The sequence below is a fragment of the Lissotriton helveticus genome, chromosome 2_1, assembly GCF_964261635.1.
Source record: "Lissotriton helveticus chromosome 2_1, aLisHel1.1, whole genome shotgun sequence".
NCBI classification, from domain to species: domain Eukaryota; kingdom Metazoa; phylum Chordata; class Amphibia; order Caudata; family Salamandridae; genus Lissotriton; species Lissotriton helveticus.
Window position 1 is genome coordinate 1,017,132,676 of NC_136059.1, and position 22,470 is coordinate 1,017,155,145.

Sequence of the window (22,470 nt, forward strand, 5' to 3'; positions counted from 1 at the left end):
ATGGTAAAATCATGTTTTTTTTAATGTTTGGATAAGGTAAGTATGGGTATAGGGGAATATGTTTTGGGGTACTGAGATATATGTTTTGGGCTGTTTGGGTATTTTAAGGGTTCAGATATCGTTTTGGGTTATGGGGTACAGGGGTAGTTTTAGGGTTTAGGGATAGGGATGGGTTTCGGGGTACAGGGGTATTTTTAGGGTTCAGGGCTAGGTTTGGGTTTTGGTGTATAGGGGTATTTTTAGGGTTCAGTGCTAGGTTTGGGTTTTGGGGTACAGGGGTATTTTAATGGTTCAGGGCTAGGTTTGGGTTTTGGGGTACAGGGGTATTTTTAGGGTTCAGGGCTAGGTTTGGGTTTTGGGGTACAGGTTTATTTATATGGTTCAGGGCTAGGTTTGGGTTTTGGGGTGCAGGGGTATTTTTAGGGTTCAGGGGTAGGTTTGGGTTTTGGGGTACAGGGGTATTTTAAGGGTTCAGGGCTAGGTTTGGGTTTTGGGGTACAGGGGTATTTTAGGGTTCAGGGGTAGGTTTGGGTTTTGGGGTACAGGTGTATTTTTAGGGTTTAGAGCTAGGTTTGGATTTTGGGGTACAGGGGTATTTTTAGGGTTCAGGGGTAGGTTTGGGTTTTGAGGTATGGGGTATTTATAGGGTTCAGGGCTAGGTTTGGGTTTTGGGGATTGGATGGGTAGTATTTTTAGGGTTTAGGGATAGGTTTGGGGTACAGGGTATATTTATAGGGTTAAGATGGGTTAGTGTTTAAGGGTGTTGGGGTATTTTAAGGAGTAAGGGTGGGTTATGATTTTGATTATGGGGTGCAGGGGTATTTAAAGGGAGCAGGGTGGACACCCGGAGCTGGAATGTACAGAACCTGGGAAGAAAAAACAATGAAATATTGGGCACAACAATCGCTTTTTTTCCGTAATACCACGCCCCGCACACGCCCTAGCCCCCAGCACACGCCCACAGCACACAATATGAGACATGGCATGAAGGGCGAAACATACCACACGCCCCCAGCATTTGTCACGCCCCCAGCACACGCCCCAGCACAACGCAGACACGTCCACAAGGGACTACTTTGCTTGCACAGTTCTTTTACCTTTTAAATGTATATGGTGGGCGTCTGCATGGCCTATGTCCTTCTGCTGCAAATGCCTTTTCCAACGCTGTATTGGGTGTTGTGATTGGTGCTGTGGTTCCTGAGATTACCCGCCTCAAAGGTTTGGGCTCTCTCTTTATTATATTAGTACTAGCAGCCCGTCCCGACGTTGTCCGGGAGCAATCAGGCTTCTGGGCCCCCGGCCGCCCCGACGTTGTCTCAGGCTTCAGGGCCCCCGCCCGCCCCGACGTTGTCCGTGGGTCCCCCGGAGCGCACCCGCCACTTTCAAGGCCCCCAATGAGCCGCACACGGGCCGCTTCACCTACCTCAGCCGCCGCTCCTCACCGCTCTCATGTCCGCCGCTCCTCCTCGCGCTCCTGATGTCAGCACGCACGTCGCGGCCGGCGCTACTTCCAAGGGACTACTTTTTTTTTAATCGTAAATATTTTAAAGAACGTATATTTTATTTTTTTATATAGCCTATGTCCATCTGCAGACCCTGACAATTACAACGATGTATCGGGTGTTTGGATTGGTGCTGTGGTTCCTGAGTTTACCCGCCTCAAAGGTTCAAAGTTCTCTCTTTATAATAGTAGTATAGATATATATATATATCATGTGATCAAGACTGTGGACACAGTCGAAACGCGTCGTGGCGGCTTGTTAAGCTTTAATTTTGCACGAATAAAGACACCTTGATTCTGGCACCAGACCTGGGTTCCATTCTTCATCATTTATCCGATTTTCAATCTTAGATCGGTGACGCCGGTGGCGTCTGGCGAGTATTTCCTCATATATATATATATATATATATATATATATATATATATATATATATATATATATATATAAAGTCTAAACAGGAAGCCCCAAATTAAAGCAAAGTCACACGAAGTTCAGATTAGCATTAGCACGTTTATTTGCATCCATTTCACTGCTCGCACCTTGACAGCTTTCAGAGCAATCTTTGAACATGTAAAGCCTGACGCGTTTCTGGAAATAATCCTTTCTTCAGAGACATTGTTCACGAAGGGCTGGAAGAGCAGTTTTTGGCCGCGTCTGCTCATATAATCACTGGCACCTGCCACAGTGGGCGTGGCTAAATCGCAAAGCCTTCTGTGCCTTGTAGTACACTGGCCCTCTTCCCACAGTGGGGCCACTCAACAGTCCTTGCAATTTGAACCAAGTATTCACCAAGTGGAGTAAAGTAAAGCGCTGTAAGCCCTCAGATTGCGCTTTGCAGCAGTGAATTCGTGCTCAAGGCAGCACCACCTGCATTGGAGCTGCTCTTGTCTTCGTTCCGTCTTTGCAAGCCCCTTCTCAGAGCCTGCACGAACCCTTCGTAAGGTGGGCCTCGCTTCTCGACTGGGCAAATAGCCGATATCCATAAAGTCTAAACAGGAAGCCCCAAATTAAAGCAAAGCCACACAAAGTTCAGATCAGCACGTTTATTTGCATCCATTTCACTGCTCGCTCCTTGACAGCTTTCAGAGCAATCTTTGAACATGTAAAGCCTGACGCGTTTCAGGAAATAATCCTTTCTTCAGAGGCATTGTTCACGAAGGGCTGGAAGAGCAGTTTTTGGCCGCGTCTGCTCATATAATCACTGGCACCTGCCACAGTGGGCGTGGTTAAATCGCAAAGCCTTCTGTGCCTTGTAGTACGCTGGCCCTCTTCCCACAGTGGGGCCACTCAACAGTCCTTGCAATTTGAACCAAGAATTCACCAAGTGGAGTAAAGTAAAGCGCTGTAAGCCCTCAGATTGCGCTTTGCAGCAGTGAATTTGTGCTCAAGGCAGCACCACCTGCATTGGAGCTGCTCTTCTCTTCGTTCCGTCTTTGCAAGCCCCTTCTCAGAGCCTGCACGAACCCTTCGTAAGGTGGGCCTCGCTTCTCGACTGGGCAAACAGCCGATATCCATATAGTCTAAACAGGAAGCCCCAAATTAAAGCAAAGCCTTTATTTGCATCCATTTCACTGCTCGCTCCTTGACAGCTTTCAGAGCAATCTGCGGCCGGTGCTACTTCCAAGGGACTACTTTTTTTTAATCGTAAATATTTTAAAGAACGTATATTTTATTTTTTTATATAGCCTATGTCCATCTGCAGACCCTGACAATTACCACGATGTATCGGGTGTTTGGATTGGTGCTGTGGTTCCTGAGTTTACCCGCCTCAAAGGTTCAAAGTTCTCTCTTTATAATAGTAGTATAGATAGATATATATATCCACAGATTGATCAGTATTAATTCCCTAAAGTTACATTTAAGTAGAAATAATCTCATCATTGGTTGTCATTCTGAAGGTCGTAAGAATTCTGATTTAAGTGTAAATAGGAGTTTGCACCCAAACTGGGATTCCAAGATAGGCGGAGCTAGCAGCACCCCATGGTATTTTCAACACACAATTTTCTAACAGGTTAACATTTGGAGGAATTCTTGTGGAGAAAATCCTAAGCAATTTCACACATTGGAATGGGGAAAACAGAGAGCATTTCTAAACAATTTCCTTCATGCTACAGTGCAGAGCCAGGAATACAGCACCTGTCGCATACTAAACCATGAGGTGTTGTGATCTTAGTATTTAACGACTGTGTTTTTACCTCTCTGGATAGCAGGCCGAACGTATGTTAAATTCAGGTGATAATGTATACAGATATTGGCCAGGCATAGGTAGACAGCATGTCATGTTTTGTGCTGTTTGAAGAGGATAACTGCTCAAGTTTTTAAGAGCATAAAGTTCCAAGGCATTACACGGAGCCGGCAGCGGATTCTCAATTAGGGCTTTGGGGCTGAGCCCCTGATATTCTTTCACAGTGTACAAATATTAAGTAGATCGATTTATGTAGAGATACAATCGTATCTCTAAACAGATCGATGTATTTAAGTCTGGGCTGTCTGTCCCAAGCTGCCTGCCCTTCCTCGCTCTGAAGCAGGATACGGAAGGCAGGCAGTAATCAACTTTCTGAACTGTGACGTATGGCACAGGCCTTACTATTCTAAAGTCCTTCATAATGAATTATTGTCATTGTAGTCCATGGCAGTATTCTCTACAGGCCAGTGATAACTTTCTGCCTCATGGTTTTGGGAGCTGGAGTCTCCGTCCCTGCGTGCGAGCATCCATCTGTCATTCACAGGTACAGATCCCACCCTTTCCCATTCGTCACATGTAGGAGTGGATACAAGCATGTGTGTTTTGGTGCCTTGTTCTCGGTAATGTTAAGTATTACAATAATGCTAATCTTCTGTTATGAATATTGTGCTGAGACCCCTCGCCACGCTAACCTTCCCCACTGTGACACCCCAGGCCCTGGCTACACGTCACTGTCCCCGTTAGAAGTGGAGCTGGATGAAGATGACCTTGGAGCTGCAGCTGTGAGGACCAGGCAATTCTGTGAAAGACCAGGAGCCATTCACAGAGCTGTACCACGTCCATTGTCAAGAGTTGAGGGATCGGTGTCCGTCATGAGCACCAGCAAGCCTTGGCAACTACAAACAACATGGAAAGCGAAGAAGTTGCAGTGTTGGGACCAGCAAGGTCCAGGGGACTCACCACAAGTAGGGGAGTCGGGGCAGGCCCCAAGCAATCAGGGGAGTCCAAAGAATTCAAAGGTGACCTTCAACATGACTCACAGGCCGGAGGCACTGGAGTCGCAAGAGGACCTCGAGCAGTTCACAAAAGAAGCAGGCCCACGGTGCAAGCGATGAGGTGTGGTTGAAGATTCTGGTCACTGGAGATGCTTGAGGTTGGGGTTGCTGGGAGACCAATGATCTTGATGAAAGGAAGCCAACAAGCCTTTGCAACAGCAAGTAGAAGCGGTGCACAAGGGTTCAATTCCTGCGGCTCTGACAAGGGATACTGACCTCAAATTTGGTGACATGACAGGGCAGGCCTTGTGGGATGCGAAGGACCACAACCTGTGTTGCTGAGCCTTGAAGTGACTGCTTAACTTCAAGGGAGATTACTTCAGGAGTCTTGGATTCTCACAGGCCTTAGAAGGTTTCCTGTTTAGAGCACAGGAATGGGACGTTGCAGCAGACGAGCAGGTCGAAGAGATCAGTGCAGCAGGATTTTTCCCGGTTGCAGCCTTGATGCCCAGAGCGAAATCCAGAAAAGTCCAGAGTACCCAGATGGTCGAAGTTGAAGTGGTGTCTGAATTGAATCATGTCCCACGACGAATCTAGGGACCCACTCTCAGGTAAGCCCTTAAGTAACCTAAGGAAAGGGTTGGGGCGATTCAGTGTTCCCTCCCAGGGGAGGGGTTGGACAGTGGGGATGATACTCCCATGTCCTTTGTCCAGTTTTGTGCCAGAGCGGGAACCAACTGGACAATGCAAGGAGGGCACCTAATGTGCCCTTCAAGCAGACTGAGTGGCACTGGTAAGCGCTCCCATCCGGCCCCAATACACTAAACCCTGTTTGGGAGGTGGTCACACCTCCCTGTGACAGGATGCCTATTGTTCTGCCTTCCCTTTGCTCGAGCTCGGCTCAGCAGCAGGAGGGCAGAATCGTGTCTCTGGTCGGCAGCAGCCATGCTGTGCTGTCTGGGTCTAGAAGACTGGTACTGGGAGCACTGAGGTCCTAATGGAGGGCCTTTACGGTGCTTGGAATCATATCCCCACATCGTTTATGGTGTAGGGGTATGATACCAACATGCTTGATACCAAACATGACAGGGTTCGTTACAGCCAGTTTTGAAACGGTTATCGCGTAATGATGTGGTGCCTCTCTATATATTATATTGCTGTCTCAGTTACAACCCAGTAGAATGGACTCCGAAGGCTGTATGGGGTGTCCTGCTCATGCAAGGGTATCCTCACACTTAGAACCAGGCACCCTGCCTTCAGGATTGAAAAGACCTGCTGTAGGGGTGACTTATAGGTTTTAAGTGTTGCCTGCAAAGTGTACATACCAACAAGAAAAATTAAAGTCTCTTACGCTTCAGCATCAACGAGATGTACATAGACGATGAATCAGTTCCAGCAGAAACAGCCATTACAGAAGTTATCATCGACGTTGTCATCATCGACGTAAAAACCATCATCGCCGATGCTGTCGTCGTCTAAGCCTCTGCCGTCGTCGACGGTGGAACCGCCGACGGGAGTTGGACCGCTGTCGACGGCGGAAGCGTTGACGGGAGGTGGCTCGTCGTCGATGAGGTGGGCGTCGATGAGAAATGACCACTCGTCGTCGCTGGTACCGTCGACGGAACAGGCAACATTATCCTGAGAGACTACATGCCAGTAAACAGTGAGCTAACATGTCAATGAGTAGAGTCAAGACACATTTTGTGGATTGATTAGCTAACTAAATATTTGCCAATAGGTAAGATTTTGAGGCTTTATTATCAATCAATCAATCAATCAATCAGGGTTTTATAGAGCACACTACTTACCCGTGAAGGTCTCAAGGTGCTGAGGGAGGGGTGTGAGCCTCTCCATTAGAGTCATTCCAAGAGGCAGGTCTTGAGGTCCCTTCTGAATTGGTGATGTGAGGTAGAAGAAGCATCTTCCACCTGCTCTGGTCCTCCTGTGGAAACAAGGGACGGTGACTAGGGCGAGGCCGGATGAGTGGAGGTCTCTCTTGGGGACGTCGGAGGAGAATCGGTCATTGAGGTTTTGGGACTCAGTGTTTCGGAGGGCATTGTAGGCATGTGTGAGCAGCTTGAATGTTATTCTTCTTTCGAGGGGTAGCCAGTGGAGGTCGCGGAGGTATTGGGTGTTGTAGTCATGTCATGGGATGACGAGGATGAGTCTGGCTGCAGCGTTCTGGACGGTCTGGAGTTTGCGGAGAAGTTTTTTGTTAATTCCGGCATAGAAAGCGTTGCTGTAGTACAGTCTGCTGGTGATGAGTGTGTGGGAGATGGTTTTCCTGGAATCGGGGAGGATCAACTTTAACGTCTTGCAAAGTATGCAGAGGGTGCTGAAGCATACGAAGGATATGGCGTTGATCTGGTGATTCATGGTGAGTGAGGAGTCGAGAATGATGCAGAAGTTGCGTGGTCTGTTGGGGTGGGTGGGTTTCCGAGGGCAGGGCCCACCAGCTGTTGTCCCACATGGAAGCGTTTAACGAGTTGAGCTTGAGGCAGCTGTTGTTCATCCCGGTCACAACAGCTCATCCCTTCTTGGAAGTTGCGCCAGGTGTTGTCGGGCTCCTTGCTGAGGGAGAGTATGAGCTGGGTATCATCGGAGTAGGAGACAATGTTGTGCCCGTGGTTTCTGACGATGGTTGCGTGGGGGGCAATGTAAATGTTAAAGAGGGTGAGGCTGAGGGAGGATCCTTGGGGTACTCCACATCTGATCTCTGTCGGTACCTAGAGGAGGGGCGGGAGTCTTATTCCCTGTGTTCTGCCTGAGAGGAAAGATCGTATCCAGTATAAGGCTTTTCCTTGAATGCCAGCTTCGTGGAGTCTGGTGGCTAGTGTGCGGTGGGAGACGGTGTCGAAGGCTGCCAATAGGTACAGGAGGATGAGGGCTGCTGTGTGACCTTGGTGGAGAAGGGCGCGGATGTCATAGGTGGCGGGAAGGAGGGCGGTCTCGGTGCTGTGGTTGCTGCGGAATCCAGATATAAGCAAGACTGGAGCAGTTATGAATTAGAAAGACATGATTTCTAGAATCTGGGGAACTCTCTTGGAGGATCGGTTTAGAGAATGTTGTTTTTTCAGCCACAAGGCTTCAAGGAAGTGCTGCTCTGTACAGCAGGCAACGAGGACTCCTTGTGAAATCCACTTTCAGATATTCAAGGGAGTTGCATAAATCTGGGACCGCATCTTGATGGGCTTAGCTAGCACTGAGCAGAATCAAGCGACAGTTTTATGCGCATGCAGTATGTAAAGACAGTTCATTTACCCTGCTGTTTCTCCTAGGTAGTGCATTGCTTCAGACAGCACAGCCCAGAAAGAGAAAGAGGCAAACCTTGTTCACTGCTTCTAAGCTGTACTGTATAAACATGAATTCTAATTCAGACAAATATGGAGTTAAATAGACGCTGTGCACTGCAGGCACATGATACAGGCGCTCAGCTTTGCGTTAAAATAGCAGAGCCCATCATGATACCGCCCCAGTTATGTAAATCAGGCAGGCAATTTTGATAACACAGGGGTGGACTACTGAAGAGACTGCTGAGAGATCACACAACGCTTTGTCACCCAGGCATGAGCAGGGATTCCGTTCTGCTTGCAGTATTCATGGTGTTCGCCGCATTCAGCGGCCGCATTTTGGCAACACTGGATGGGTGCTATTTATGGTTCTTCAATAAACCCTGGTCAGAGAGTCCAGTGATCAGGAAAACCAGGAGATTCCTGTAGGAGGAACCTCAGGATCCATCACCCTAGTCCATCTGCTTTCTGCTCTCCCACCCTCCTGTGAAAGTGCAAGCACCTTTGTCGTCATCGAAACCAGACCTCTGTCATCTGCCGCTGATTCCGTAGGCTGCCCATGTGGAATACAGGGTTTTGAATGTAACAGCCCTCCTTCTACAAAATAGCAGGAGACAGTAAAATAACTGGAAAGAGGTGAGCCGCCAGAAAAAAAGTGCAGTCCAGTCATTCATACGACCACCCTCACCATCTCCCCTCTAACAGGTTATCTTTTGCCTTATATTTGTTACGGATATCATGCTTCTAGCATTTTCTCATTCATTCTTTACTCCTTTTGTTTGTATCATTTTTTCTTACACCCCTCTATACATTCTGTCTCTGCCCTGCTCTATGCGTGGGCTTCCACTGCTGGGCTAGTACCCCGTGACCTTTCATTTACTGATTAAAGTCTCATGCTAAAAAAGATACAGCTGTTACAGCCTATACAATCACTAGCCTTGAACCCCTGCAAACCTCATACAAATGCTTTTTCTCGTAGGGGCGATGGGAGGCTCGGGGGTCATTTTAGGTGACAGTTGCAAAGGTATCAAGAGACACCAATGTTGTTACTCTTCGAACTGCACTTGTTTTTTCAGGATGGAGTATAATGCTGAAAGCATAGCATGGAAATGCCCCTTGATGCGCTGATTTCATGTTACGCAAGGCCCTCATCACCAGTGCTGGCTGTCGGGGTCGCAGTCACATGCCAACATTTGTTCATTGCTGATGAGCATCCGTGTTCTGCCCAGGTATTAATCTTGGAAATGTCTAGGAAATACAACTTCCCCTAGGGATTACTTTTGACTAGGTCATACAAACCAAGACGGGACTAAGAATGAGAACAACAGGCAAAAGCCTTCAGGGATTATCCTTGAGAATGGCCTTTAAAAAGCATCAAGAAATCTACCAGAGCATAGAAGCATGCTAAACTTGCCATGGTCACACAGACCAGAGTATAGATAAATTCAACAAGATGGGAAAACCATGGAGATTCCTACTTGAAAAGACAGAGGAAACACTGGAAGAGTAGAGAGCAACACTAGATCTCCTGCTGCTACTCCACAGTTCTATGTGTACCACAATACTCCGACCAGCACGACTGGCACAAAAACCCTTGCACAGGGAGGAAGTCAACTAAGGACGCAAAGATAATGGGAAAATCTCCATAGCATGGGCATTCACTCGCCAGCCAAAAGAGTTCAGTATTTAATGATCACAGCTATTTTAATAACACCCATGCTCCGCCTACACTGAGTACTTAGACATGTTAAATTCTGAATTAAAGAGAGCGCTGTACATAAGGCACAAGCTGAGTATCCTGCCGACTAGGGATTACCTAACCTGAATTTTCAGGCTTGCCCCAGGATCTGAGTGCTGTGATTGTAGCTTTGGTGGGATTGATAACCAAACTCATTTTCTCTTGTTTTGTAGTAAGTATGATTTCACCCTGCGTCGTTGTCTTCTCCCCACTTTAAAGCTTATGAAGCTAGATGGGTTAAGTCGACAATGGCACTATGCCTTAGTTGGGATGATATGTACGTGGATAATTCAGTGGTGTCATTGCTTTGGGTGACATGGCCCTGTCTGAGAGAACTAGCCACTGTGTTAAAGACCAATTCAGCCTGATACCGTAAGAGGCTTTGCTCATCAGGTAATGTGCTACTGGCCCTAGTTCTTACCGTGTAAATTATAGAAATTGTCTAGTATCGGACTATTTATAATGGGACGGCAAATATCACCTAAATGTTCTATTCCTCGTGCTTGCACTTTCATATTTCATGAATTTTGTGACTGGTAGGCTGGGAAGCAATGCTGTGCTTAATTGTGGGATAGCTTATCTCACTTAAGTGTTTTACTCCATGCACTTGTATTTTCATGTATTTCATGAATTTGAAGTTTTCTATGTTCCAATGCAATGCTGTGCTTAACTGTGACTGTGTTTTCAAGCAGATTGCATTTTCAACATGTTCTTAAGAAAAATCTATTGTATTCATTGTGTTTTTATCTGCGTTTTTATAATTGTATGGTGGTCAGCTGAAACAATACACTTTGACTTAACTAACGAACTCAGTATGAAGGCAGAAGCAACATCTAAGAATAACGTGCCATGCCCCTCGTGCTGTGACATGCAAAAAGGAGGAGAAAGATGACTCAGATAAGCTGGTCAAGTCTAATGCAAAAAACACTAATTTGATCAGATAGCTGGAACAGCTACAGAATGGTCAGAAGGCGCAGAGCCAAAAAAGAACTGGAAGTTCAATGCCAAAGCCACCTGCACCTACTCCATCCTCATGTACTGCAGAGGGTACTCACAGTGGATATAGAACAGGGTTCTCCAAAGTCAGTCCTAGAGAGCCAGATCCATGTTAGATTTTTAAGATAACTACATTTATCTAAGTGGGGATTTGCTAAAAATCTGGCATGGATACGGCCCTCTAGGACCGGCATTGGAGAACCCTGATATAGAAGAACTGAAGGACATCAAAGAAAGAAAGATCAAGCATGCACAGGAAATTCCTCATGAAACCAGATATGATGGCTTACAAACAAAAATGTATACAAAAATCTGTGTAAAAAGAGATACTAGACATACTAAATGACAGACTATGGTCTTTTGATGAGAAATTGGAAATAGCATGACATTGTTAGAAAAAGTTGCTAGAGGCAGCAAGTAAAAGGGCCTCACTGAGCCATCTGAGATTCTTATTGAAATTCCCCATCAAGATTTCAAGGTCAGAATTAAAGGACAGGATATGGAGGAAAAATATGCAATCAGATACAGCCCACAAACAGGCGACATTCCTCCATGGAATCTACTCAGACTTTAAAGACAACACAGAAAGCAAATTACATTGGTTCAAAAGCGATAGTAATCCTCTTAGATCAGAATGAAAAAGAATGGAAGCAGGATTGTTTTCAACAATCTATCTAATTTGATCAAATCTCAATTTCAGCTTCTCAATTTGGGGAATCTGTGCTAGACGCCAATTAAACTATTAACAAAACAGAAATTATTCTTATCCGTGAAAGAAAACGAGGAGAGGTGCAACACCAGGGAAATACCGTCTCTTTCTACTCAGACTTCATGTTGGCAGTGCAAGCGGCGAGAAGAGAATTTCTGCTCGCCAAACGAGCACTCCAACAACTTGGGGTGAAGTATGCCCTGTTCTACCCTGCCAAGTTCAGACTCACACATGAAGGGAAAACACAAACATTCCCAGTTTCGACGGCCACGGTGAAACTAGCCAAGCAAATCGGCAAGAGTAGGCGTGCCTCATCCAAGTCCCCCCGCTCGTCGGAGGAAGGCCGTACTAGTGATAACGACTGAGAATAGAGGAAGCTACACTTTAAAAGACTGCCACCAGTGTGCGGAAGAGAGACTGGACTGTGGCGGTGGTTCCTTCTGAGTGTTACTGGCTGACGAGGCACGGTCAGCATATAAGGATGGTTTAAAAAATTATGAACCTGACTGCCTTAATTCACCTCTCGGCCACCCTAGTCCTTGTGGCAGGGTTAATAAGCCAGGTGTTCCGAGGCCCCACGGGACAATCCCACTTTACTCTGTTGTTGGGTTAACTGGGAAATGGGAGGTGGGAGTAAACAATGTCTCAACCTGATTGGGGGGTTGGAGTGGGAGGGGGGAGTTTGACCATTGCAATGTTTTTAATTTTGTGGGATATTCGCGGGGGGACAATGGGGGAGGGACGGTCACACAAGCCCGACTACCCGAGATGATACATAGACAGATTGAACCCAATGCAGAATGCTCAGGCCATATTAGCACTAAAGTTGATCACAACGCTGACGGCCTTGACTCCCGGGTAAGAGTTAAAATGGGAATGAGCATAGCTACATCTTACCAAGATGGTTAGCATCAGATGTCTCACTTGGAATATAAGAGGCCTGAATGACTATTGCAAATCCCGACTTGTGCATGCCTACCTGGTAAGACATCAAATTGATATATGTCTCCTGTAGGAGACACATATGACTGCTGGCACAGCCACTAGATTGCAAGCCCAATGGTGGGGGAGACACACTCCTCAATGTACTCAAATTACAGTAGGGGAGTCTCTCTGCTGATGAAAAAAGATGTCCAGTGGCACACTACACAACTTCACATTGACCAAGATGGCAGATATATAATTGCAGTAGGCACCCTATACAAAAAGGCCATGACATTGATAGCTGTGTATGGACCAAATGAAGACGACCCAGAGTTCTTGCTGAATGTGTGGAGACATGCAGCGAATTATGGCCCGGGAATGGTGCTCGGGGGGAAGAATTTATTGTGGCGCTACATGGGATGCTGGACTTGTCTGATACACGACGAACAAGTCCACAGGTGGCCGGGTCACTCAATAAAATAATATTGACCACTAACTCACTAAACAGCGGTGTCTCAGAACCAATCAACATCACCTGGGGCACAAGACAGGGATACCCATTGACCCCGCTCTTGTTCGCTATAGCCATGGAACCGCTGGCAGCCAGGCTACAGCAGCATCATGCAGAGCGATGCATTGGCTTCAAGTCCTGAGCTCATAGTGTCCATGTATACTGATGACGTGGCTCTAAATGTCTGCAATCTAACAACTAATCTGGAACTGGTTATATGCAAGGTGATACGCTATGACGGACACTCTGGCATCCAGAATAACTGGTCTAAGTCAATCCTATTTCCACTGACAGGTACCACCAAACCATACACAACTACATACCCTCTAAAATGGACATTGGAACCAGTTAAATATCTGGGCATATGACTTGGTAGAGATCCAGAGGAGGTATGGAGAGCAAATTACGGCAGTGCCATCGATTGGCTGGAGGCCCGAATTCAATTGTGGACTAAATTCCCTCTGTCACTGGTGGGCCGCACAGACATTGCCAAAATGGTCATACTGCCAAAGATGCCATATACCTTTTTGTAAATATTCCAATCCCCCTCATAGCTCAATTCCTTAAAAGGCTGTGATCCAACTTGATAACGCTTGCTTGGGTGGGTAAACAATCGAGGGTGGCCTACAAAAGGTTGGCTGTGCCACCCAGACTGAGACCTGAGGAGCCCGGAAGGCGAGGGAAAAAGATCTGGGTTCTATGATAACAGGGACGCAATGGTCCTATTGGTGTGCCCAAATAGAGAAATTATCTTCCAACTACAGACTACCACTGATACACTTTTATTACTTACACCAACACAACTACACAAAATGGGACTGACTGCAGATCCACGCTGCTTGCACTGCCGGAGGTCGGAGGCAACTTTCCAACACTTAGCATGGTCCTGTCCTAGGATAGCATTTTTTGGGGTGAGGGTATGCAACACGAAAAATGCTATAATTGGGGAGAATCTCCTATCAGACCCTATCATTTGTCTGCTGGGCTTCGTTGGGGAGATGTAGATGACTCACGGCTATGTTGCAAAACGTAGGGTGGCGATACACTGGGGGAGGCAACAGGTCCCTACGACGCGGGTTTGGATGGCAATCATTTCCCATTGCCAGGAGCTGCTGATGACATACTGGGACATGATGCCTCTACCTGCGCGGCCTGAGGATATTTGGTAACCTTTTGTGGCTTACTTCAGACAAGGCGACACGGGCAGGTCGCACGCACTGAACACAGACACCCGCCCAGATGGAAGTTGGGAGGGCCTGTTGAGGTCAACCTGCAGTGGCTGTACTACCACTAGCCTGGCTTAGACACATCATAAAGAGACAGGAGCATTGGTAGTCAGTATGAGTCAATGACATTGCAAAATCCATATTGTATAGATTGAGCATGCTGTCTTATATCGCATACAATGAGTACAATGATACAATGTAACAGGGTCAAGTGTTACTATGCTGGGTGGGGGGATTTGTTATTGTTTAAAAATCAATAAAGAAAATAAAAAAACTGCAAATGTAATCAATTGAGATAGCATCTATCTTGTGTGTTAGTGACATTTCTCAAGTAGCCTTGAATCCCCTGATGTATTGGTCCCATGCAATACCTTTGAAATTCCTAGTCTTGGTTCTTCCTCGCTGCTCTCTAAGGGCATCCATTTTGCCTAAAAAAGACTGTTAAAGCTCTTTCTTACTAAATTGCAGGATGTCAGTGGGGACCAAGACGCTAAGGTAACCCCCCAATTCCTGTAATATTCCATCCACAAACTGCAACCATGGGATTTTATTTGATGATCAAGATCTAGACAACCTCTTATGATATCTCTAGTGAACTTGGTGCCGTTTTTACTCCAAAAACTATGCCACTTAGTCAAGGTACTAAGGTGAATAGAATCTTCTTTGTATATTAGATCAAGTTCTTTATTAGTAATGTAGGATGAGGTCGATTTAGGAAGTGCCAAAAACCTGCCTAGGAAATTAATTTCCTGTATCTGAATCATGTTACAATTTGTTTTGCCCCCATACTTGTGCTCCATACAGTGCAGCTGGAAGGCATATAGTTTGATATAATTTCACAAGCTCTCTAATGGGTTTGCTGCTTATTTTGTTGGCAAATCTAAACACCCCTTCGATAGATCCTAATGAATTTTAAATTTGCAGTTTGAGCATGTTGTCCCCATTGTCTTCCAGTGAAAACAGCATGCCCAAATAAGGGAAGGTCTTCACTTGCTCTAGATTGTGTCCTGCGGCAAAATAGCTTTTGCCCTGTTTTACCTCCTACCACAGTCCATGGTGTATGATTTTGTTATTTCAGTTTTAGGTCTCTGCACTCCATAAAAGTTACAAAGTTATTATTCAAGAGCTGAAAGCCGCTTGCCGTCCAAGGCAACAATTCCACGTCATATTATAAAATTGGGGTGACATGGGAGCCTAATCCTGAGTGCATCTGTTTTTATCCCCTGTAACAAACCATACTCCCAGTTAATGTATAATAAAAATAAAAATGGGGTGAGGAGAGGACGCATTCCCATTTTCCATAAAAACGTACACAGACTGTTAGAGATGCAAAAATTGTGAGAGGTGGCAGATGATGTCTGCTGGAGCTCCCATATCCACTGAGGTTTGCAACAGTTTCACTCACTCAAACGCACTACTAAAATCTGTGAAACAGAGATGAATGCACCCCTGGTGTGCCAAGGTATATTTACTATTAGATACAGATTAATACTTTGTTCCACTGTGCTAATTTCCTTTCTAAATCCATATTGGGAATCTGTCAGAATATGATTTTCCTGGGTCCATGTTTCCAAACTGCCTAATATTACCCTCCCTATTATTTTTACAGAAGCATCTAGTAAAGAGTTTGGACGGTAGTATCTAGCGTCACCTTTGTCCTCCCCCCACACTTAAATATAGGTACCAGGGCTCCGAAAAGTAACTGTTTGCTGCAGCATTACAGACCTGGCTTAAGACTGGCACCCATAACGATATACTAGATATGAAAGCATCAACTGGGGCTCTGCCTGGCGTCTTTCCTAGGGAACTTTCACGTAGGGCTACAGTTACTTCTTCAATATCAATTAGATTCACAGGTACAAACATCCATACATCAGATGGATCTCTAATTGGAAGGACAGCAACATTTTCTGGATTCTAAGCTTCTGTGGTAACTGAGACCACAGTGGAGGTTATGTCATTATCTTTAAGAAAGGGGGAATTGAAGATTTTCCAGAACAAGTTACTATCCCCAGTGTCCGCTGCATGTTCTAAATTTACCCAAACCTGTTCCTGGAGTTCCCTTTTCCCTGTGGATAGCACTAACTTATAGTTCCTTCTTAGATCTGATTTGCTCTAGAGCAGGTGCTATCAAACCACCACTTGGCCTTTCTACTTTTCCCTGGATCCTTCACCTGAATTTACAATTAATCTGCAATTGCTGATACAATATTGAGAAAATTCTCCAGCAGTTATTCACAGTTGATCCCCATTGAGTGGTGGTATTGAAAGCTTCCCAGTTCTCTTCAACTAGTGTTTCTGTTAGTTTTTCCTTGTTTATGCCGTTCCATTTTAAACTAATTCCATTGCTGCCCACATTTCCAATAGGTAATTGTGGCCCGACACCCTTTATTTTATTATAAGTCCCAATAGGTGCAAGCTTAAATACCAAATGATCGCTGAGTACAGTGGGTTCTAGCGTAAGACAATTGCACAGGTTAATTAATTTACTGAGATCATAATGTGGTCGATGGTAGAACGATGGTTGTTTCCATGAAATGTAGGCAGTAAAACTCCAGCTTGTTCTACTTCGTGCTCAATCAGTTCCATAATTATTCTATACATAAGTTAATTTAAAGACAGCTCTTGGGAAGTGCATGTGTTCTTTCCCATAATAGTTTGTGTGGCCACATACTATACTAGAAGAGCAATTACATTTACTCATATTAAAATCACCCCCCCCAATATAAATGTAATCAGTACCAGTTTTCTTTGCATATTACCTCATTTCCTTATTCAATTCCATGACAACAGTGTAATGTGTACTATTAAACACATTGTCATAGAAATGTATCTAAATTACTTCATACTTTGGATCGATTAGCAGGTGTACCAGATGATAGCAAGGAAAGCTATTAAACAATTTGTTTACGGTAAGGGAAGCTAAGATTGAAATAAGCATCACAAGGCCTTATTTTGCTCGCCCACAGCGTGAAGGAGTAGCATGGGTGAGTAATGAGATATAGCCTTTGATATGGAAATCTTCCCTGAGCCAGGCTTTCTTGCAAGCTAATTATGCTGGCAGAGTATATGAATTTCAGCCACCCGGGAATCCCTAATCTACTCTTCACCCCCACCACATTCCATGTTTTAGTACTAGTTAATCAATGGGGTTATGCCTTTCTCCCGGCCTACGCCCTGTACCATCTATGCCAGTCTCTACTTCTAGGGCTTTGTCACAGACATATATCTCATTTACTTCCTCCCATCAAGTGGGTAACGGGGCAAATCTATTTGCTGAAATGAACTAAATCAAATAAATATCAAAGTCTGGTGAACATCCACAAACTCATATGTTTGTGTTTCTTTGACAAATATTTTCTGGTACTTTTCCACATGAAAAAGCTTACATATCTGCCATGATCAACAGCAGCAGTAGATGTCTTTTCAAAATATAATGGGGGAGAACCACCTAAGAATTGATGGGGTGTAGAGAAGGGGACTTCTATGGATGAGAAATATCTTCCCCACAGAGAAATCAAACAAATTAACCAGTGCAAATTCAGTTTTGAATTACATTTATGCTTACAAAAATGTATACCTGGTATATTCCCTTATTGAGAAGAGGTTACTCATCTGTGTACTCTTGGGAACGTGACTCCGACATGGATTTTCTGGAGAATCAGAGTAATAGTTTCTGAGACAATAAACATTTTCAAAGTTTCTTTAAAATTAGTATTCATTTTCCAACTTTTCCCAGGGCATTTAGTAAATCAAACACAGGTTACTCCTTCTGTAAAAACATGTCCATAACCTGCTTAAAACTATAGAAAAATATTGATAAACAGTTATTATGTATCATACCTTTGCATGGTACGTATGGTCTCCATCTTGGAAGTTGATGGTACCAAAAGCATCAGTAGGACTCGTTTTAGTGTGCTTCTCTATAAACCATTCTTCATCCTCTCTATCTTGTGTACATGTGTAGACTGGCCAACCATTATCTAATTCTGGGTGATCCCCAATGAGTCTCCCACAGCAACATCTGGAAAGATAGAAAGAACTGTCATTTTTACTAAATTAGACATAAAATATACTCATCATTTTGCTACCAAAAATGTCAGCATTTTCTGAATATAATTCCGGTAAGTTACTACAGCCAAAAGGTGCAATAGTCCAGCATCACACAATCACAAATTGTCAACCACTGAACCTGCAATATCCTCCCATTACAAATAATGAAAGCAGAAAGCTGGTACCTAAACTAAAACCCAAGAGGAAACATATTATATATAATGTTGGTTTTAAGCTTAAACATTTAAATACAATTAAAACATACATATTTAGCAATAACATATTTTAATAACCTTTTTGTTTTATTTAATGTCTTGTCTATTTAAAAATAAATATAACTTAAATGTTTAAAAATGAGTGAATCAATTGAAGGAATTTTATATGTAATGTGTTGAAACTTTATAGTGCATAAATAAAAAGATGTTACTTTAGGTGGGATGTTTTTTAATAAATAATTAAAAATATTGTTCATTTAATTAAAATTAAGTTATTAGTGATGTTGCATTTCTTTATTTTGTTCTATATTTAAACTAATAAGTAGTAAATGTTATTCAACATTAAAATGTTAACAAACTTTTTAAATGTAACCTAATTTTTACTGGTGGCACAGATCTCTATTTGGTAAAGTGTATGGAAAATTTAAAAAAAGTTTATTAAACATGTTCAATATTTATTTTAATGGCAGAGCAACATTTTAAAAAAACCTCTCCAGTGCTCTCAACTTAATTTAAGATTTAAAAATCGATTCGTTTTAATATATTGAATGAAATTACAATTATTATTCTGACATTTAAATTACAAAAACATCTAAAAGGATGGTATTTTGTTATGGAAAAATAATCATTTCAAGTGATGTGCAGACTTAGTGAAACATAATTTAATTATATTTTATTAAAATTAATGCTACATTCACATATGTTTTATATTTAGATTATTTTTAACATTATATTACATATATCTATATCTATATTTTTAAGTTATGTAATTAAATGTAATATTATTTACTATGGTGGTTTATTTTAGGTCCCTACTCCTTTATTGTCTATGTGAGGGTGTTCTAATACCATTGGTTGGCCATGGGTGGTGCTGGTCTTACTCCAAGTCTGAGCTGGAGTACATTTACAACAGCTTTGGGTCCTTTTTAGCTTTATTAACTTCAGAGGTGCAGTTTGTGAATAGAAATTGGCTTACTTTGTGTGGGTGGATGCACGTCACTCCCTTAACCCTCCCTAATCCTTGCTAAGTCACTAATTACTCCTCCCTGAACCCCTCCCAGTCAGTAGGAGGTATGTACCCTTTTCCAGCCTCTCCCCTCATCACACATTTACTACTAAGGGCCCGATTACGATGTCGTAGGAAGGGCTCCAGATCGGATTCGGTATTGTAGAATGCGATTCGGAACCCTTGTTTCCGACTGAATCGTACAGATTTCCCAACGACTGATAACAAAGCCCAGAAAACGTTCGAGCAGACCGAATTGGTTCCGAAAGGCACTGGGACAGTACGAGTTTTCCGAAGCCGAACAGTACCGCTCTATGGGCACGGTTTCCAGATGAGAGATTACGATGACCGATTCGGACAGCTGTACCGAATCGGTATGCCCGAGACATAACTGCTGCAGGAATCGGTCTTTGGGGACCTGTTGTGTGACCCCTTCATCCGGAGATGTAGAGATGTAGGTTGTGGACGCACCCATGGGACCCCTCTTCCCAACCTTGTACAATGTGGCAGGTACCATGGGGTGCCTGTCACAGAATCCAAGGTTTTCCTCAACCGCCCTGTTTTTCAATGGGAGCCTGTGTTCTCGTTCGGAACACTGGCTCCCATTGAAGTCAATACGAGTCCGACCGAACGATGTTGGTAAGCATCGTAATCCGGACTTGCAGGACCCGATTAGTGTGGAAACTAGTCTGGACCCGATTTGTTCGGGACAGTTTCCAAACATCATCTTAATCGGGCCCCAAGTAGCAAACTTATATGTCCCGATAGAAAAGGTAGAAGGTGTGAAGGTGAAAATGTTTGTCAAATGCATTTTGTAGCCAGTACTACTATTGTGGTACTTATTTGTGTACTTCAAGTGGCAGCTTGTGAATTAGGACCTAAAGGTTTTACCATAAATTTAGGCAAGACAAAAATTGCACATTTTGGAAGAGCAGAAGTCAAATGTAGGTTTTAATTTCGATTACTGTGGTGTTGAACAAGCCTTGTTCCAATCTTAATTGTGTGCCATATTTTATGGTGCCAGGAACGGGAATTCTGGAATCTATGTAATGTATGCAGATGTTAAAAACAATGTGAGAACTAAGGTGATCCTATTGTCAGTGTGGAAGCAAATCTCACTTCACTACCTTGAGCATTTCAGTGCAAAAAATGAGCATCCATTTTGTAATGGGGAAAATTGTTTCAGATTTCAATTTGCCTTAGCGAGTCCAGATTTAACCAGAAGCTACCATCATTGATTTTCTTTGTGAAAATGGTAATTTGCTTGACCTTTTTGTCTGCACTGAACATCCCTGATCTTTGTGAGCTATACATATTTAGCAATTTTCCTCATACATCTTTAGGCTACATAGGCTCTGAGAAACCAATCGATAAACTCAGCAAAAGCAGACTCTAAAAATCAGAATAGTGACAGTAGTGTGAAGGTGACTGTAGATGTCCATGAAAACTGGGATCCCTGTTCACAATGAAACATCTTTGAAAGCAAATAGTGAGGTGTTTTTCAAGGGTAATTTCACAGAAGTCCAGAAGTAGAGGACTATGCAAATTGAGGAGATGTGGCAGCCCTAAAAGAGAGAATTTGACCACAGGACACTCAGAAAATGTCAGTGACAAAAGAAGAGAAGGAGTCTTTTTGGATAAAAACGCCAATTGTCTTGCTTTTCCTTCAGAGCACCTGAGCAAGGCTTTAAAATACCAGGACACAACATGAACAATCTTCAAAATAGAACTCTACACACTTTAGAATACCAAAATACAATAGGAACAGATCTCAACTCTCATTTGCCAAGTAAAGGAGAATATTTGTTGCAGCACGGACCTATATATCCAATGGCAATAATGCACAGGTAAAATAATTTCATATAATGAATGTATATACACAAGAACAAATGCATAGAAAGATAACTGCATGTACACAAGAATAGATAATTAGAACTTGGAATACTTCACCGGCTGTCTGTCTGGCATCACCCTGCCAGTACGACTGGGGAACCCATTGACAGTCTCAGCAGGAGCTCTCAACCCAGAAAGGTGTCTAGGCAGAACATCCACTCCTAGAAGAGTTCCTGTCAAAGCACCAAGAGGTCTAGAAGTTCCCCCTTCTTTCATCTGCACAGTAGGTGCTGGCTGCACTCTCTGCATTGAGGTCACTCAATGGAGCTGGCCAGGCTCCAATGAGAGCTGAGATAGTATTCTTCACTTTCTCATTCTTGGACACTGTAGACCGCCCACACTGTCGGACTGTCTGTTCTAGTAGCTTATCTCTCCCACTCGAAGAAGTGAGAAACATAAACAACCTATGTGCAAGCAAGTATCCTGAGCCTGCCTGCCTTCGCAACTGAAAGGAAGGGTCAGACAGACACAAGATAAAATTGTGTTCACAAATCTAGGTAAAGTAACATGGAGTCATGGGTCAATACACATTCTTGCAATGTACGACTGCCTAAAGCATTAAACCAATGCAGAGAAAATCAAGAAGCATGAGATAGAGACTATGTAAGTTAGGCTCATTAGTTCTTCTATTATCATAATGTGCAACTTATGCAGCTTAACATAATACTTCCTTGGCCTTTTAGTACTGTTGGAGGATTTGTTGTGCATGGATGTATGTATGTTTACCAAATGTACAGGGCTTCTATCAGGAGTTCAGAATAGCAACATTCTAGAAAGTCAATCAATATATCCCCCACCCTCAGTCTCAAAGCATTCCTGTTTCCTGGGAGGAATCATATCATGTCTCCATGTCACTGCATTGCTTTGGCACTGCCATGAAAAGTGTAGCCGAGAGAAAACTCATAATATGCTTGGTGGGGCCGCAGCAGAGCCCAGGATGAAAATCCGATACCCTTTGGGGAAAGGCATGACTAATTTAGCTATTTTCAGTTTTACATAGCACTGTTTTGTCTTATTAGGTGTTAGAGCAATTTACAAATAACCAATGAAAAAATATTGAGATATATAAATAATTTTATGTGAAAGGGCCATACTTAAAATACAAATAGAGGAGGTGAGTCTTAGCAGGCATTGAGGTTGTGAGAATCCAGTGAATACAGCACTTGACATAAATCATGCAATATGAGAAGATATAAGCAAGAATAACAATAAAGGTAGGAATAGCGA

The 22,470-nt window shown here is 43.6% G+C and overlaps 1 protein-coding gene across 2 annotated transcripts in view; it reads right to left on the minus strand.

Moving 5' to 3' along the window:
- Nucleotides 1–22,470, minus strand: part of TRPM6 (transient receptor potential cation channel subfamily M member 6) — a 730,325-nt gene that overhangs the window by 527,823 nt on the left and 180,032 nt on the right. For both annotated transcript variants that reach the window (XR_013607100.1, XM_078675782.1), the window contains exon 4: nt 17,920–18,100. Coding sequence is in view for 1 of the 2 variants with exons in the window: in XM_078675782.1 (XP_078531908.1) it covers nt 17,920–18,100 (181 nt within the window). In the remaining variant the exon portion in view is untranslated. The remainder of the gene's footprint in view (nt 1–17,919; nt 18,101–22,470) is intronic.